The sequence below is a fragment of the Schistocerca gregaria genome, chromosome X (assembly GCF_023897955.1).
Source record: "Schistocerca gregaria isolate iqSchGreg1 chromosome X, iqSchGreg1.2, whole genome shotgun sequence".
NCBI lineage: Eukaryota > Metazoa > Arthropoda > Insecta > Orthoptera > Acrididae > Schistocerca > Schistocerca gregaria.
This window is the reverse complement of record NC_064931.1, coordinates 641,732,804-641,752,578: the sequence shown is the minus strand read 5'-3', so window position 1 is coordinate 641,752,578 and position 19,775 is coordinate 641,732,804. Positions and strand designations below refer to the sequence as shown.

The 19,775-nt window shown below is 38.4% G+C and overlaps 1 protein-coding gene across 3 annotated transcripts in view; it reads left to right on the top strand.

The window, feature by feature from the left end:
• The window catches only part of LOC126297602 (C2 domain-containing protein 5), a 217,252-nt gene that overhangs the window by 112,154 nt on the left and 85,323 nt on the right, over positions 1–19,775 (top strand). For all 3 annotated transcript variants that reach the window (XM_049988584.1, XM_049988585.1, XM_049988586.1), the window contains 3 exons: positions 7,884–8,100; positions 8,186–8,317; positions 11,105–13,494. In XM_049988584.1, coding sequence (XP_049844541.1) covers positions 7,884–8,100; positions 8,186–8,317; positions 11,105–13,494 — 2,739 coding nt within the window. The remainder of the gene's footprint in view (positions 1–7,883; positions 8,101–8,185; positions 8,318–11,104; positions 13,495–19,775) is intronic.

Sequence of the window (19,775 nt, the reverse complement as noted above, 5' to 3'; positions counted from 1 at the left end):
ATAAGTGCCACTTATCAATTAATCTTTAAAATGCATAAATTCCTGGGCATTTATGGATTTTGAGCATTTGCCCAGGCATTTATTGTCGACATTTTCCACAATTTATAGATGCCCAAGCATTTTACACTAATAGTTTGGTGGTAGCAATTCATTTGGGCGGACACTTGGTTGATGGAAATGCCCATATAAAAGTTGGTGTGGTGGTGTGGAAACTATAGTAGAGGTGTTATATGGGATTGACAGTGTCACAAGTGACCCTGTCTCTTATAGGGTAGGATATGCCAGTAACATGACTTGAATAGAATGTGGTAGGTGGGTTTATGGAATAGGACTTTACCCTGTGCCTTTCACGAGGATAAGACCCGTTTGACAACAAGGGGTTGGGAGTTAGTGTGGCTTTAGAATGGCCCCAGATATTTCACAGATTGGGTAGGCAGCAGAATACCTCATTAGAAGAGTTGAGAAGTATTATCAGAATAATGTTGCCTATTGCAAGACATTATGAAAGGTATTCTACACCCTGGTTAAGAATGTGATTAATTATTTCTGGTCTGGGATGATACTGGGTGGGGAGGGGGGGGCTGGGGGGGGGCTGGGGGGGGGGGGGGAGGATGCTATCTCTCTCACAGCTGATGCTTCCGCTTTGATACTAAAAAGTCTCCCCCATACAGATTGACCACCCATGCATCTGCAGTGGCAATCAGTCACTAGCCAGAATGCTGAAAATCATACTTCACAGACAAGCATTTCCTTCAAAACATAGTCTGCAAACAGATTTCCCATGTCATACTCACATTGCTCATAATTCTTCAACCCCCTCCCTTAGACAAATATACAACTAACAAACATAATTAGTTTTTTTGTTTTGTTTTGTACTAGAAATGTAATCAATGCAAGCATGCATACAGAACAGAAGAAATGGTAAACAGAATTCTTAAAAGTATCATTGACTGGTTTTCTGCAAATGGTCTCACTCTCAATTTTAGAAAGACACAACATATTTAGTTCTGTGCATATAGAGGTACTACACAAGATAAGTGCAACATATGGTGAAGAAATAATAAATAGGGTGAAAACTTAAAAAAAAAATTAGGTGTCCATATGTGAAATAAACTGGAAAAAGTACATTTTGAAACTCCTAAAACAATTCAATTCAGCCTCATTTGCATTTAGAACCATTGAAAATCTTGGGAAGAGACAAATCAGTGAGTTGACACATTTTCATTCAGTAATGTTATATGGAATAATGTTCTGGGGTAAGAAAGAAACATCTTCAATGCTCAAAAACACGCTGTAAGAATAATATGTGGTGCATATACATAATCATCTTGTAGACATCTGTTTTAAGGAAATTTTGATTATTGCTTACAGTATATTTATTTCCTCATGAAGTTTGTTGTAAATAATCCACTGCAGTTCAAAAGGAACAAAGGTGAACATAATTACAATACAAGAAGAAAAAATGATGTTCATTACTCCACATTAAGTGCAAAATGGGGTACACAATGCTCCAACCAAACTTTTTGATCACTTATCTGGTGGTATAAAATGTCTGATAGAAAAGTAAAATTTGAAAATAAACTGAAAAAGTTTCTTCTTTGACAACTCATATTCTGAGAAGAATTTCTATTATTGTAATGCGTAAAAGGTGGTGGGTAGGAATTACTAAGTGACATCTGCATTTTTCAAGTATAAAAGTTCTGCATGTATCCATATTCACAAATTAATTTGTGATGTGAATGTAAAATCACTCATTCCACATCATTACAATTTATCATAAAAATGATCCATGGAACATGAAACTGACTAACTGCCTGACAAGACAGTACCCTTGGTTTTCTGACAGCAGATGGCAATGTGACTTTGTGCATGTGTCAACTGTATTTATCACTTCAGTCCCATTTCTGTCACCATTTAGTTACAAGCAGTTAAATCAGTTATGGAAGAACTCCTTATTGTTTCTACAGAGTGCTCCATCAGAAGTTTCAGATGAGATTATCCTGAAGACTATACATTGGCTAAAAATGATGGGTAAGACAAGTTTGTAAGCTCAAATCAAATGATACTAAACATGACCTCCAGCCCCTGCCCCCTTGAGTGGGGTGGGGGGAAACTTTTAAATCTTAAATGGAAACCCCCATTTTTTATTGCAGATTCAGATCCTCCATAAAAAAGTAATCAAGTTTTGCCTGAAATGTTTTTTAAACCATTGACAGATGGTGCTGAAATTGAGAAAAATTAAAATTGTGGAAGAACTCTGATTTATTTAGAATGATCCGAGAAGGATGCATCAAATTGATACAAAATGTGCAACAGTTCTTTCATTACACCAAATTACGCTATTTTTTTTGTTACAAAACGTGTTCTACCCACCACAGTTTTCGATGAAGGGAGGCGGTATTAAAATCTCATTAGGGAATGCTTCACAGTTGCATTACTCACCCAACTGTGGCACTACCATGGCCAAACTGTGAACTCAGTATAAAGGTTGGTGCAATGCGATCAGACGTTACTTCACTTTCAGATCGTGAACTGTAAACATCAACTGACGAAAGTAAATTATTCTTTAGCGAAACATGGCTCACTACCCTCCTACAGAGGTTGTTGACATGGTGTTAATTTTAGGTGAATGCCATAACAATACACTGCAGATGGGCAATTATATGTGGATCATTTCCCAAACAGATGACAATCCAAGCAAAAACATTATTCGAAATTGCACTCAACAAGCTCAAAATGGATACATGCACCGTCCACCTCGTCATCGCGAATACAATGAAAATGATGCTCGCACCATTATCATTGTCACCTGTGTTCAACTGGATCCCAAAATGAGTAGTCGTGTGATTCAGAGACAAACTGGAATACCGAAATCAACAGTTTGAGGATTTTGAAGTCTCATAAATGTCATGCGTATCATATCACACTGACACAGGCATTAACGCCAAAAGATATGCAAATATGCATGCATTTCTGCCAATGGGTCGTGGAAATGATAAGAGGTGACAATGATTTTTTTTTAGATGCCTTATGTTCACCGATGAAGATACATTCAAAAACAATGGCTAATTAAATTGTCATGATTGTCATTATTGGTTCCCTGTCAATCCACACTGGCACTGCTCTGTTGACAATCAACACAAATGATCGTTAATGGTGTGGTGTGGAATTTTAAATGGTTACTTGATAGGACCGTATTTTTTTGACCTCAATGTTACTGGGGAATCTTATTTACAACTTGTCTGCGATGATTTGTTGGAGCTAATGGAAGATGTTGATTTAGGAACTAGGCAACAAATCTGGTTCCAACAGGACGGAGCAGCTCCCCATTATGCTAAAAATGTGCAGAACATTTTGAATTTATGGTAACCTGGTTCGGTGGATAGGACGCGGTGGACCAATTTAGTGGCCTCCACGTTCACCAGACCTAACATCTCCTGATTTTTTTCTTGTGGGGTTATTTAAAAAATGTTGTTTATGAAAGACAGACCACAACCCAAGTTGATATGGAGCAACACATTTGAAGAGCATGTGCAGCCATACCATGGGATGCGCTGCTCAAAATTTTGGACAACTTTCGCAGATGATTGACTTTATGCATTAAAGCAAATGGGGATAATTTTGAACAATTTCTTTGAGGCTAATTTCATTAATTAAGCATCCCAAACTGTGAGAGGAAAGGGGACTCACACTAATGAAGCACCCCATGGGAACATCATTCTCCTACGTCCATGTCGTGTTGTTCCTGGGTAACGCTAAAAGTAGGATACAGTACATTTTGTACAAAAATAGCTTAATTTGGCATAACGAAAGAATTGGTGCACATTTTTTATCGATTTGATGCATCTTTCTTGGATAATTCTAAATAAATCTGAGTTCTTCCCCAGTTTTACTTTTTTCTCGATTTCAGCGCCATCTGTCAATGGTTTAAAAAAATGTTTCAGACAGAACTTGATTACCTTTTTATGGAGAATCCGAATCTGCAATAATAAATGGGTGTTTCCATTTAAGATTAAAGTTACCCTCTGCCCCACTCAAGGGGGTGGGGGCTGGAGGTCACGTGTAGTATCATTTGATGGCCCCCTTTGAGCTTACAAACTTGTCTTACCCACTATTTTTACCTGATGTATAGTTTTCAAGGTGATCTCATCCTCCAACAAATACTCCACGTGATAGACTGACTTTTATAGAGCTGTTTATGTAACACTGCTGTAGCTTTTTATGTTAATGCACACAGTACCACAGAGGGTCAACTAACACTGCTCCTGGAGACCGTGTTTTGCAAACCTTATTCTATCAGAAAACATTTATATTTGTAACAGAGCCCTAGCAGTGGAGTTGTTTTCAGCAACAAGTTGGACCTCTGCTGTAGACTTTTTGCTTTCTTGATCTGCTCTTGTAAACATTGCATTAATGGGTATTTGATACTGATCTCCATTATAACAACAGTTGCCCTTTGTAGTTATACCATCCAGGAAGACCATCCCTGAAAGAAGGTGCATATTATGTTAACAGAAGAAGTCTTGTAGAAAGTGAGGGGGAAATTTTTGAATGTAATTGTAGAAAGTAGGAGGAGGTCATTCTAAGAGTTTTTGGAATAAATTAATTGTTTTAGCACAGCCACAAGAGTGTGATAGTTGATCAATAGGATCTCTGGGAGATGTGCGCTAGCACCAGTCACAATTATATGTAGTAAGTGACAGCTTTTAACTTCTCTGCTTGGAATAGATCTGGTAATGATAGAATATTTTCGTAATTTAACTTCTACTGGCATCAGACGTCCCAAAGTCCTACACAGGAAGGATGGTGCAAAAGAGACTTCCAACAATTAAGCAGAACATAACAGCACTTACATTGGGCATGGATAAAGATATTGCTCCAGGATGAGATGCTGAACAGTGTGGCACCTAATCTCAATTGAATGCAGCTATTAGAAAGATTCTTTTCAAACTTTTTAACAAAATTTCATGATAAGGAAAAGTCTTACCTTTTGTAGTGAGACAATCATGATACTCTTCCTAAATGAAGAGAAGAAAAATGCCTCCACCAGTAGTTATTTAGTTTCACTCTCACCTGTGGTGTTTAGGGATAGTTTTGAGTGAATGATGAAATGTTCTCAGGTAATAAGAAATCCATACTTTCAGAATGGTCTCACTTGATCTTACTGTAGGTAGCTCTGCAAGAAGCTTTCTTGTAACTGATGGATATACGTGGTATGTTCATAAAGTAATACTAGTGTTGCCATAAAAAATAATATTGAGTACAGCTACAAATGTTTAGAAATCTTCAAAGTACTCACCTCATGCATCTACACACTTTTTCCACCAATTTTTCCCAGGCATAGTACACGCCCTGGAAGACCTCGACAGGAACCTTGTCGGCAGGGTGGTTTGGGTCATTTAGTGCTGTCAAAGCAGTGTCCTTTTAGGGCAGGTTTTATCTCCAGAAACAAAAAGAAGTTAGCCTAATATATTTTGGATATTGAAATCCTTTATTTTACAGATTTCTTTCGGTCACTGAGTGACTATCTTCAGTGCAAATTATTTGAACCTCGTAGGCCCACATTATAATAGCACAACTTTTTTGATGAGGTGTAACATGTACTGTGATGATTACTTCCAACAGATATCTTAACTTTTATTCGGGAGGACGACAGTTCAATTCCACGTCCAGCTATCCTGATTTAGGTTTTCCGTGATTTCCCCACATCACTTCAGGCAAATGCCGGGATGTTTCCTTTGAAAGGGCACGACCGATTTCCTTCCCTAATCTGAGCTTGTGCTCCGTCTCTAATGACCTCATTGTCGACGGGACGTAAAACACTAATTTCCTCCTCCTCCTCTACTTTTACTGCAGACAATAATTTTTAAATTTACAGAAGAGCCTATCTTGTAACCTTATCAGTTGCCAATCCAACATAGTTAGGTAGCCTTTTCTGTAAATTTAAAAATTATTGTATGCAGGAAAAGTTGGAAGTAATAATCACAGTATATGTTATGCCTCACAGAATTGTTGTGCTATTTGATATTGGCCTACAAGGTTCAAATAGTTTGCACTGAAGATGGTCACGCAGTGACTGAAATTGATCTGTAAAATAAAGGATTTCAATATTTATGATTGATACTGCCATTATCCAAAATATATTGACAATAATATAGTCGTGGTGCACACCATGAAAAAGAAATTGTTGGGACTGTGAGTGGGCTGAGGAAACATTAACAAACTATGCTTCAACAGGACTCACAGACACACAGAATGGTGTGACATTGTCATGATGGAGCACCCATGTAGTAGCAGTCTCCTTTTGCATCTGAAAGACCTTTTTTCTCAAACTTCAGTGAACATCCATGTATTAGGCATTGTTGATGGTCTGACCTGGAGATGCGAGCTCCCTGTGGACCACATGCTTAACATAACAAAAGACAGCCAGCATTGTTTTCACTTTTGTGTTGCTCGTTCTTGCCTTCTTTTGTTTATGGATGTCAGGATGTGCAATTCGATACTCAGACACTTTGTGTCTGGAATGTACTCAAAGGTCATGTTTCATCCCTGGTAATAACATTACCTCAGAAATCAGGTTCACTTTTAACACATCCCAAAAGGTAAATCATAATTGTCTCTTGACTATCCATTGGCTTGTCTGTCAACACCAGAATGGTGTACACCTTTCACAGTTGAGATCATTTTTCATCATTGTGTACACACAATCGGATTTTGAGGTTTGGTGTCTATGCAGTCATCTTAACACAAGTTGTTTACTGCTTCCCAGCCTTCCATATACCTTAACTCACAAGGTGTGGTCTCTCAGAATCCACAAAAATTTTTGAACTTGCTCTCCATCAGTTGTGATGGAATGGTTCTGTAGGCCCTGTACTCTCCTTAAATTGCCAACCCTACAATGTTTTGTTGTCAGTTGCATTATTGCTTTCTTTGTTTGTTGTTGACACATGTTATTGACAGGTGGTAGGGTCTCCCAGACCATGCCTCATGAACTATATACCTGTTTTCTTCTGTAATGTAACATATAGTACAAAATATGTTAGTAGGCATATGTCAGTTTCAACTTTTCTCAGTGACATGGATTGTCTGTCGTGGATGTAGGAAGGTGTCAGTGGTATGGATCAAGAAATAGACAAAAAATGCATTGATTGGACAGTAGCCAGTAATCTCAGTTCTGATACCAAACAAGAGCATCATTCAGAGGAAGAACTTATGGGGAGTTGTGATGGGACACCAATAAAGTACTTAAACTGTTTTAAAATCAAATGTATTCTTAATAGTGATAAGAAAAATTTAGATCCTAACAAATCCCAGCAATGAATGCCAAGTTTGCAGACTTCCTTTTTGTACCTATTAAGTGGAACTTTTATGTGCACATTTAAACCATGGAATTTAGTTTTAAATGGAAATTTACTTGCAACAGAGATAATAGTATCATTTTTCAGAATGTGAAATTCAGTTCTCTAACAGTCCATGTATGTGCACTAGTTAAAATACCACACAAGACTGTGATTTTGTATGATAAATAGTAAAAGACTGCAGGCTTTATTTAGTTCTATAAAATAAACAAGTGGCAATACTAAATTATTATAAAAATAAATGTTATATAACATAAGTTAAGAATTTTGGATGGTCTAAGTTGACTCGAAACATTTTCTGATCACCATTGTAATGCTTACTATTGCCAGTGTTCCTTGTGAAAAATGCAAACATGGGTAAAAATATTGCCATACATTGAAAAAAGTTAATCATTTTGTAAAACAGTGTACCACTGAACCCTGTTTACAATAATTTCCTTCACTTACTTTCTGTATAAGCACTGCTCTATGTAATGTTGACTTTTGTTTGCAAATTAACTTTGCCTGCCCACTATTTTGTTGCAGCTCCTGTCATACCTCATGGGTACCATGCTCAAGTAATACATGGTTTTGTTGAGGAACTTGTAGTGAATGATGATCCAGAATATCAGTGGATAGACAAGATACGAACTCCTCGTGCATCAAATGAAGCTCGACAGACCTTATTCTTTAAGCTATCAGGTGAAGTACAGCGGAAAATTGGCCTAAAAGCACTTGATTTAGGAGGCAATGCAGTGATAGGGTTAGTTTTGTTTCTGTAAAAGTAAAATTTGTGAACTTACCTGTACTAATGAGCAAACACTTTAAGGCTTTTTCGATTGTGCTAGGTATCATCAATGCTTTGACTTGGAGGGTGAATCTGGTATAGTAGTAAGAGGAATAGGAACTGCTGTAACTCTTACTAGAATTAATGATGTTCTTCAGCCTTCTACAACCTTGGAACCAGCAGTCACAGATGAGTAAGTTGTGTTTGCTAAAAGTGAATGTTCTGAGTGCTATTATATTTTTATGCATGACTTGTACCTAGAATTGATGATTTTTGAGTGAAAGCATGTGGTACATGTACTGATTTGTTCCCCATTTTTGCTCTTTTAATTCTCTCTCTTTTAACATGTTTGCTGCATTTTGCTGTGGGCTAACCAAAAACATTGTGGTATCTAATTGGGTTTATGAAACATGATAAAGCAATAGACTGTTTGTAACTTGATATAGAGAATAGTGATACAAATGGTAAGGCTTAGACTTCACAGATTTCTTCCTATTAGGAATTTATTGTAGAAATCAGTTTTCAAGAAGAGAAGTAAGACCAACTGTGTTTGGAGGAGCATAACATGACTTACAGCTTACTACATTTTTTGTGTCAAATTTCCTTTTTATTGCAAAGAACATTCACATAGACAAGAAGCTTGACAGAGAGAAGTCACAATTCATCTGTTTTCTCTGACATTTCATTGCAATTCTGTCCATCAGGTGAGTGAGGACTTGGTTGTGTTAGCAATGTGCAAATATTATTTTTGATTTTCGTCCTGCTCAAGATGCTGCATTGCTTATTTCTGTTTGAGGTGCTTGTTAATTTATCTGTGTTGCCTGCCAGAACTAAACATTAGGGGAAAAAACAGTGACTGAGTAAAGTTTAAAGTAGACTGAAAAAACATATTCGAGAGGCATTAAAGTGATATGTTATAACTTAAAATTACTAACTACACTAATTACAAATAGATCAATCACATCATATAATCCTTATCATCTCCCCAACATTACCATTATAATGGATGCCAGGCCTTACATATTTATGGTGACAGGGGATTAGAGAAAATAATGGTTTCCCACATTCACAACTCCACTGCCTTAAGTAATTTCTTAATCCGACACACATTTTTGTATTTGACATATCTTACTACAGTACAGATTCATGATTGTTAATACACTATCCGCCTCAGATGAAAATGAACAGTTTCTCAGCCATAAAAGAGTCCCCACAGAATTATAAATACCTGGCAATGATTAGTGCATCCTATCTCAAGGCACAGTTTATTTAATCTTACAACAAAATTCTATTTAATTGTTATTCACTTGATCATGCATTATTGAAACTAGATCACTGTTTCATAGCAGGTAGCGGTTGTATCAACAAGATACTTCACAGAATGTAAAAAAGCATGAGTAAGCATGCCATGTAAGTTCTGGGTTTTCAAAGTCAAAAAATTATATTACAAAATAAAAATTATTTGAACTTTTCACATTTTGTATGTTCAAATGTTGCTATGCATAATAATATCTACATTGTTCTTCAGTCTTTTTTTGTGTTACTAGAAAGTTTGTGCATTTAATCAGTATCATATGCCAATCAGAGAGAATGTTTAGATTTTTTTGAAAGAACATTTGTGTTTACCTTTGTGGTGTCAACATTCCCACTCCTTCATAATTGGTTACAAGGATGATAATTATTACTGGAGATTCTTAAAATGTAATAGCATGTACAAACTTATATTGAAGTAATCAGCCCCCTTTTTCATTTTACAGTTTCATATCAAGTCAGCAGTGTGGGTTTTAAAGACCAAGAATTACCTTGGGAATTAGATATGCCTTATGAAAAGACCACTCAGCCCATTGTGTTTCAGAATAAGCAACTTGATGACTTTGAACTGAGCTTATTCTCAGTATTAGTAGACAGATTACCGGTGCGCCATTGCAAAATAATTGTGAACATTCTATTGTTTTCATTTTTTCTTTTCTGTAGATGCTGAACTTAACAATGGTTGTTGCTGCAGACCATTTCAGTTGCAGAGATTTTTGTTTCATTTAATGACTGGTGGATACAAACTGAAGCTACTGTAAAAAGTATTTTACATTAAACATTTTTCTTGTCCATCATGAATTCTGAACATTTGTAACTGTTTACAGTATTTAAATCATTAGATACAAGGCACTAGAATTGCAGTCTTCAGATTTGTGTTTCATTTTCCCATCTGGTGCATATGATTTACAACATTAATGTATTTTATTGTACTTGTTTAGTCCAGGATATACTCAGTAGCTTTAATCGTCTAATCATTTTGAGCTTACTTATTACCTTTCAGATGGTCATACTTAAAAGTTATAATCATCTACGGAACTGACAGAAGAAGGAAAAAATACTGTTGTGTAGAGTCTGTCATGTTGTTCAAGCATATAGGGCTAGAGATTATTGACAATGAGTTCAGTAAACTTATGTCAAAGATTACTTCACTTTCATATGTGCAGCACTTAAAATAAGTTGGAAAGGAAAGGAAAGAAAAAGAGAAAAGTCCCCCACCTGGAGATTATCATTTTCTTTGTAAATACAGAATAGACCTGTACAGGAAAAAATATTTAAATTAAAGGAAATTTGACCTTAACAGGAAATTTGACCTTAATAGGAAATTTTCCTATAGAATTTATTACTTTACATGTTTTCTGAAAACAAAATACTTCCTATCAAGCAAATTTTTTTAATATTCATTAACTCTCAGATTTAAATGATGCAGTTTGCTAGAAAGCTCCCTGTTTTCTTTATTGTGAAATTATTTAGGTTTTTTTACATGATACTCATGAGCATTTATAAGTTACCATTTTATCTTATCAGATAGAAGTTTCTGTCTGCATGTGTGTAACATTCCTACTTTTGTGAAGTTCATATAGAACTTATTTATTTATATAAACTGAAACATGTTTTCTTTTTTCTCTTTTTTCTCTCTTTCATCCCTTTCCTATTTTCCAATTTGCAGCATGTTTTCTTCCAAGCCTAATGCCATAGGTAGTAGTGTAGCAGTAGAGGGCAGTAGAAGCCTGATATCAAGTCTACATTTGCTCAGACCAGAATCAGGTTTAGGTGCCTGTTCCTTAGGGCCACATAGGAAGTATCGAAATACAGGAAGACGAACTATTTACCCAAAGACTAGCATAGATTTTTTAAGAAGATTTGAATTAAGAATGAATGAGCCAAAATTCCATGTAAAAGTCATACCTTCATATTTATCTACAGATTATAAGACAGAAAACAGTAGAGTTTTGTGTAGCAGGAAGAGGCCACAGTATTCACGCCATCTGTCCTACACCTATGACAAAACAGATAATAGTGATGTCTCACAAGGCTTAAACATGTTTAGAAAGTCTACACAGAGTCTTTCTGTTGGTCATTGTGATGACAGTATGAAGCAGTTAATAAATAAAATGCAAATGCCACACAAAGAACAAACGACATGCAATAACAGATTTATCAGAGCTGTAAAGCTTTTGCCATTTTTTCATAATGTGAAATGGAAAAGTACATTATCTGCTTTAAAGGGAAAGCTGCATCATGATGTGTATAGTAGTAAACGGCAGTTTCATTTTAAATTACACAAATATTCTGTTTTTCCAAATAGACTGTCAAGTATTAGTAATGTAGAAGCAAAGCAGACAGCTGTGAATGTTTCCAACTTATTGCCATATTATGCAACTGGAGAAACACCTGTGCATTCCACATTAGAAAGCTCATTCCATCAACTTGATAGTGTGACAGAAGTTACAGAAGGCTCTGGCTCATCTGTGACGTACCCAACATGTGGCAGAAATGTGGATGAAAGCATTAATGATATGGCAAATGATAGTGACGTGACTTTAATTAGTGCAAGTTCTTATTTGCGACTGCCGAGGCCTGATGATGGACCAGAATTACAGTATGTTGATGGACATCTTATGTCAAACATCCGAGACCTTTCATCATCATCCTCATCAGCTTCATCAAGTACAGATGATGACGTATCTGAGTTTTCTTACAAAGATGAAGAAAAAATTCCAGTTACCACTTCCTTATTTCAAATGAAAAACTTTCAAATAAATCTTGCCAGACCCAATGCTGACACTGATATTGAACAGGAAGTAGGAATATTTGTGTGCAACAATGAGTCTACTTTTGAGTTTTCTGGTGAAGCTGCTTCAGTACTGCATGGCAATGCAAGTGTGAGAGTCATTTTACAGGAAGACAATAAAGAGGATTATAAAAATAATACAGCATATACTGGAGATACATGCAAGCCAAAGTTAGCTACAGGAAACAATGGTACCACAAGGAGTGATGTTAATAGTGGTACTGATTGCTTGAGGAAAATAAAGGAATCTGATGAACACAGACAGAAATACTATTATGCTCCTCAGCCAGCTATGAGTAATTTTGAAATTTCCATTGATGAAAGACCATTTCTTGCTGTCAAGGATGTGAATGATCCAGCTAGCTCTATGGAAAAAACGTCAGATTGTGCCTGTGAATTGACTGCAGCACCTTGCAAAAAATACAGGACAGTGATGCTTGTCACAGATCACACAAACCGTTTGCCACTTCATTCAGATAAACATTCTGTGCGAAATATTCCACTTGTTGCTGTTACTGATATGTCTCTAAAAGAAACTATGTTAGAAAAACATTGCAGTGAAAACTGTGTATACATCAGGAATAGGAGAAATTCGTGGCCTGACACAAGGAAAACTTCTGTAAGATGTCACATGAATATTAAGACCAGATCAGTACCAGACATTGTTTCTTTTCACAGCAATATTGGAAATACATCTTTACTTCATTCAACCAAACATGCTGACTGCTTGTTTGCTGCAAATAGGCTATGTGTGCCAGCTGTTTGCACTGCACCTGTAAAGCACTGCTCGCAAGTGATTGATTCTTATTTCTCACACAAACCACATTATTTTAATTTAAGTCCTGATGCGTTAGAGAATCGCCGTAGTTCTCTGCTAGCAAGCAATAGGTTGGAAAAAACTGTATCAGTACCTGTTGTAGCTGCTGCTGATGATCCTGACATTGATTTGCTCTATAATATATCTCCTGTACACAAAACTAGGAGCGCTTCCTCTGTTTGCTCTCTCTCTGTTACGCATGGTACTAACTTTGTTGGAAGTCCTCTTGAGGACTTGAAACACCACGTCATCAAGCATGGTCCCTGCTTGGTCCCTATCAGCAGGCACGTTGCGGCCGACGATGCAGCACAAGTTGAGAGAACTGTTGAAGTGCCACTCTCGTTACCATCTGGCAACAAGATTTCTCCATCCCCAGCAAAGATACCTGCTGGACCTAGTGGCATATGTAGGAGATCATCTGATTCAGACCTCAGCATTACACCTAAAGGTAAGTTTGTGTTTTGACTGAACTGGATTCATTGTGGATAAATTGTAGTTGTGTTCTAAATGAAATGAGCATTTTTATTTTTGGTATGTCAGAATTCTAGCATATAAGAGAGAGCATATTATAAGGTTTCTTTTATGATATGTTCTTTCACAGAAATGACACTTTATTTATACATTTAAATGAGGAATTCAGTCGTTTTACCAATTTATTTTTGTATTTGTATCAAAGGTTGTGCCCTCTGTATTACTTTCTAAATATAATATTAATCAAGATGGAGAAATTAATGTTTCTCTCTTAGAATAAATGACAGTTGTCACCTAAAACATACTTTTCCTGTACAGCTTGAGCTTTCGTAGTTCAAGATTTTTTTTTGGTAGAAAATGAATGTGAAAGGTAAACCACTTAATACAGAATATTAGCATGAAGAGAAATTAGCATTGGAAGGGGGCAAAAATACCTATTGCTTAAGATCTAAAATGGGCAATACTATGGATCTTCACACTGTACAATTTCTGCAGTAGGCAACAGTAGCTGCATTTACATTATATGCTGTGAGTAATCTGTAGAACAGAGTTAAATCTTACATTTAAACAGTTGTAATGATGGTTGAGACAATTCAGAAGCTTCCAGCTAATAACTCCAACTTCATCATTATCCAACTAAACCAATATTTCTATCAAGTGGAGTACATTCACCTTCCAATTGTGCCTCTGTCATTGTCTCTGTCTTTACTGGGATTTTTAAACTTGCACTCATATGCCTGATTGTGATTAGGTGAACCAACCCAAAACTTTTTGTTAGCCTGTGTTTACTCATGTTGCTTAGTAACTCACCTCATACTTCTTTTAAAATATAATTATACTTTCTGTCATCATTATTTTAAAATTTGTGATCTGTCAAAGAACTAAAGTAAATATGAAAAATAAATCTAGAAACTTTGTCTTATTGTAGTATGTGTTATTCTTGAAGGTATATCAATTACATATTTGCCAATTACATAAATGCCATTATTTGGCATAAATGGCTGATTTTCAATGCCTGACGTTCTTTTAAATGGTTGGTCTTCAAAGTGTTAAGGATTTTGTAGGTACAGTACCTGTTAATTTTCAGAAACTATTCCTCGTCTCTTAGTGTTGGGATACATGTGAGAATTTTTGCACTCAGAGAGTTTGGTACTCTCAGATGGTACTTGTACAGTTGTTTACACCAGGCGCAAATTTTCGGTATTTTCAGTGATAGTTACTGTTTGATAGTTCCTTGTGAGCACTTTCTGTAAGTGTTTGAGAGTCTTGTGAGAGCAGATGTCTGAAGCCTTTTACATACAGCAGGGTGAGAGTGTTTGTGAGAGTTGAGGGATGATTCTCCTCAAGACTTTTCTGTTGTCAGTTATGTGTGTGAAGGAATAGGTAATGATGGGAGAGCGTCTGGCTGCACTTTTGATACTTTTAGTGACAAAGAAAAAAAACATGAATGACTGTGTTTGTCTTCGATAAGAGAGCAGATTAGGTGCTGGGATGATTTTGGAGTATGCAGGGGTTGAGCTTGTGAGGGAAAGCCTACAGCAAAATTGAAATTTTAGAAGAATGACATCAATGGAGAGGGAAGAAATACTCTTCATAGTTGGACCCAAAATTACCAGTCCAGATACTCGTATGTGTAAATAAATTGGTGTTAAGACAGACTGCTTGTGACACTAGTATTTCTAGCACCAGGTTTGTTTATTCTCTTTAATATGTGGTAAAGTAACAATTAAGATGAAATTGGATGCATAGCATTGTTCTAAGTTTAGAACTTCTGAAACAGGCTAACTGCTCGTCTATTTAATGTGTAAATGAGTATGGCAAAATATATTTCCAAGATGTGGTAATGTGCAAACTGTGAAATATGGCACAAATCTGGGATGCAGTATGGCTGATCAGCAGTCTCCAAGTACACTCAGCTCTCCAGACAATGTCAGTATAGCTTTTCTTGTCTGAGAGCTAAGGCAAGCAGCTCTTGGGAGATGGAGGTTGGTGTCTACAAGAGAGTTATAAACTTGCAGAGCGTGGCTATGTAAGATCTTTCCCCACCCTTGGACACTACTGGCGAGCTGACCTTCAGCACTGTTTACATGATGCGTATTACTCATAAAAGTTCTCTGAGATTGAAAAACTCTCATGCGTAAGTCTAGTTTTACAGTCGTGTTTGTGTCTTGTGTTCTTGAGTCACTTCTATATTTGTGCCCAAGGTCATTGTGTAAAGGACACTCCGATTGTGAAATGTGGAGTACCTGTCTCATATTTAGTCACATTTTGGTGTTCACTGTTTCCTCATCCTGAAAAAGTATCCAAGATTGAGCTGTGCTTGTGACGAAGTATATGAGACCCTCTGGTTGGCAAAAATTATTGGAACTTAAAAAAAAAAAAAAATAACAAATGGAAACACTTCTTATGCCTTTCTTCCTGTGCTTGAAGTGTTCTGTCCGTTCAGCCAGTGACTAACATTCTTGTTAACACTATATTTCTCATTTATTTCAACCTTAACTAACAGTTGGCTGCTTTCTGTGTAGAGGACATGATCACAATGCTGTAAGTAATGAGTCGCATGGGGATGTTATGCATTCCCAAGTAAATTCCAACAAACTCTTCCTGCAGACACGGACCTGATGGGGAGATATGGGGTGGGCAGTAAGAAAATAGAGAGTGGTGTGGAGTGTGGAGGTGAAGGAACATAACTGATGATAGGAGGGATTGTGCTGTACTGGAACAAGCTTCCAATACTGAGCTGTTGACAAATGCCAGGTAAACCATGCTACTGCTGAGCTTCCTGAGCAACTTAGTTTGGTAGACTTCAGTCACAGTTTCATAAACCATCTTATTAAGATTCTTCTGTACGAACACAGCATTTGTGATCTGGACATGTGAGTACTCTCCCTGCCTCATACATTTTGATCCCACAACTTCTGGGTCTCAACTGGTCCTGCACTCCACTTAACCCTCCCCCTCATTTTCACTCTACACTCCATTTTATCTCCCCCACCCCCTACCTCCACCACCACCACCAACACCACCACCACTACCATTGTCATAGCGGCCCTTTTTGTTAGAGGGCCCACACAATCAACACACAAGATGAGTTGCCGACCCCCTTTCAGGAGTGTGGAGAGAATCATTGCCAGCAGACAGAAACAATAACAGCCTGTCCAGATAAATGTGGAACTACTTGGCCAGACAACGTGTGACATGGTTCCACCAATCAGAACTCATATGACTTGTGTAACATTCTGTCAACCTGGCTTTATAAGCACGCCTAGACTGTCAGATTGCCAGTGTTTATCAGCCGCTAGGAACAGCTTCGGTCAGTACTTATGCCGGCCCTAGCATTGCATTCACTCGTTGTAGCATTGTGGTAGCATGTTGTATTTTGTAGAGTAGATTTCGGTCAGTATTTTCTTCCATTGTCTTGTTTCCTTATCTGGTTTGCCACCACAAGAGTTGTGGTTGTTTTGTTTTTTCTTGCATTTAACACTTAGTGTATGCCAAGAAGGTGTGTTTCTTTAATTACAATAAAGTGTGTTCAAATTGACTGTTAGTTCTTTCCTGCCAGCTGCAGGACACTACAGTTATTGGCGATGAGGATAAAACTTTCATTTCCAAATGACATGGCCTCCTCTGAGGAGCTTCTTTAGTCCTTGGTCTTACTACAGCAGATTCAGGCAACACTCATGCGTTCAGAAATTTGCTCTCATTTCCCAGCGTTGCAAGAGGTAGCTCATAGAGTTGATTCGATCGCAAGTAAATTGAACACTTTGCACATGGCTCCACCGATGTTTCTGGCTTTAGATAGGTCCGTCGAACTATGATCAAATTATGTCGAACAGTTGGAACATTTACTGGCACATGGGATCCACGACAAAAATTGAAGATGTTTTTTTAGCAAGTCAGTACACAGGTGTATCGTTAAATTCAACAATTGAATCCTGAGCAGTCCCGTCTCATTTTCTCACACTAAGGTGTGCCTGTTTGACTACTTTGATGCACAAATACACATCACCTCCACCCGTCAGACTTTCTTTTCTTGTCGAAAGTCCCCAGCCTAGACTTATCGGTAGTGGATTACGACACTCCAGGGTCTCTCCCACGATTGTAAATTCCGGTGTGCCAATGTTGCCTGCAAGCAGTCTTATGCTTCTTTGTCGATTCACAATATGGTGGTGTTTCATGCACCAGACAAGGGTCTTCGGCCTGATAGTTCGATGTTACAGGACCCGTCCTTCGACCCTTTCTGCTGATCATTCGTGCATTTGAACAGTCTCCCCGGCTACAACCACCACATCTTGGTCCAACTGTTTTCATGGCTCACCAGTTGCCTAGCACCGAGTGAGAGCCTCGTTGATCTGTTGGTCCACTCCGTGACAGCAAGTCTTTCACACAGCTTCCATCCTGTCCAGACCGTTTCCAGACTCACCAACCGTCAGAATGCCGGAATGTCCCCACCGGCTAGCAAGATGTACGTCTTGCAGCCGAGCTGGCCATATCGTTGTGGTGTGTCAGGCTTCTCAGAAACATCGCGTAGATGCCACACTTCCTACAGATGCACAGGCTCATCAAAAGTCACCACTTCAGGGTCGGGAAGCCTCACATTCCATTGATGGCCAAGTATTCTCTATTATTCCCCAGTTCGGTGCTTGTTTTCTCCTTACCTTGGAGGTTGCCCATATTCCGGTGGTCTTCCAGATTGACATGGCATCATCTGTTTTTGTTGTGAATGGTGCCACATACCAAAGTTTCTGCTTGCCAGTTTTATCCCTGTACACTCGTACCTTGTGCAGTTTCAGTAATTACTCTATATCAGTCGACAGCATTTTTTCCACACAGATCTCTTACAATGGTCATTCCTTCACCACTCAGTTTTTGGTGATCAGGTCCCCCGACACTACTAACCTTCTGAGTGTGGACATTTTTGGTCATCTTGGATTATCAGTGCAGGACGCGGTACAGGCGGTCTCAATTCCTTCGTTGGATACCTTCCTCGCTCCCTTGCACAGCAAATACGAAACGTTGTTCTCTTCCTCCAGACCAGAGGTGAAGGGTTTCACCATGCATGTTCAGCTTCTTCCCTCTGTTGTTTCTCATTTTTTTAAGGCCTGCCATATCCCCTTTGCTTCCCAAGCCAGGTGACCGGGGTGGCCAATTATATGTACGATGTCAGCGTCAGTGGCTCATCCACGGTGGACCTCGTGGACAAGCTGGATCAGCTGTTTCAGCTTTTTTCTGAGGCTAACCTGCATGTCCCCTTTGCTTCCCAAGACAGCCTCCAGGTGGAACTTCACCGTTTACAAGGCGAAGGCATCCTTTCTCCCATTGCGCACAGTCGCTGGGCAGTGCCTACCGTGATAGTCAAGAGAATGGTGCTTTACACATCTGTGGTGATTTTAAGGACACGGCCAATACTCAGTCCATCATTGATGCCTATCCTGTCGCATAGGTGGATGACATATTCTCACATCTTGCGGGCTCAGCCATTTTTGCCAAAATTGATTTACGTGATGCTTGTTTGCAGCTGCCGTTGGATGAGGAATTGCAGCAGATCCTAGTCATCAATACCCTGTGTGTCCTTTTCCGGTACAACAGCCTTCTGTTTGGCATTGCCAGCACCCCTGCCATTTTCCAACGTTATTTGAAACACCTCACAAGCCAGGTGACTGGGGTGGCCAATTATATGTACGATGTCAGCGTCAGTGGATCATCCACGGTGGACCTCGTGGACAAGCTGGATCAGCTATTTCACCTTTTTTCTGAGGCTAACCTGCATTGCCAGAAGAAAAGAGTGACTTTTTTGCGCGAGAGGTCAGCTATATCAGGCTGACAATTGATACCCATGGCCTACATGACTCTAAGGAGTATATCAAAGTGATTCAAAACCTGCCTCCTCCCACCAATGTGAAGCAACTGCTATCTGTCCTTGGTCAAATCAACTATTATCGGCGATTTATATCCCCACACTGTCAAGATTTCGGTGCCCCTGACTGGATTATTGTTCAAGGGTGCGCGTTGGGTTTAGGATACGGTGTGTGAGCAGGCTTTCACATGTCTCAAGTCAACTCTCTCCTGCCCTCCCTATCTGGCTGCTTAAAATCCTTTCTTACCCCTCAATGTCGCCACTAATTCCTCAGACTATGGCCTGGGTGCGGTCCTCTTGCAAGTGGTTGACGGTGTTGAGAGGCTGGTGGCTTTTGCATCAAAAATATTGACTGATTCTCAAACCAAATATAGTCATATTGAAAAGAAAGCTTTGGCACT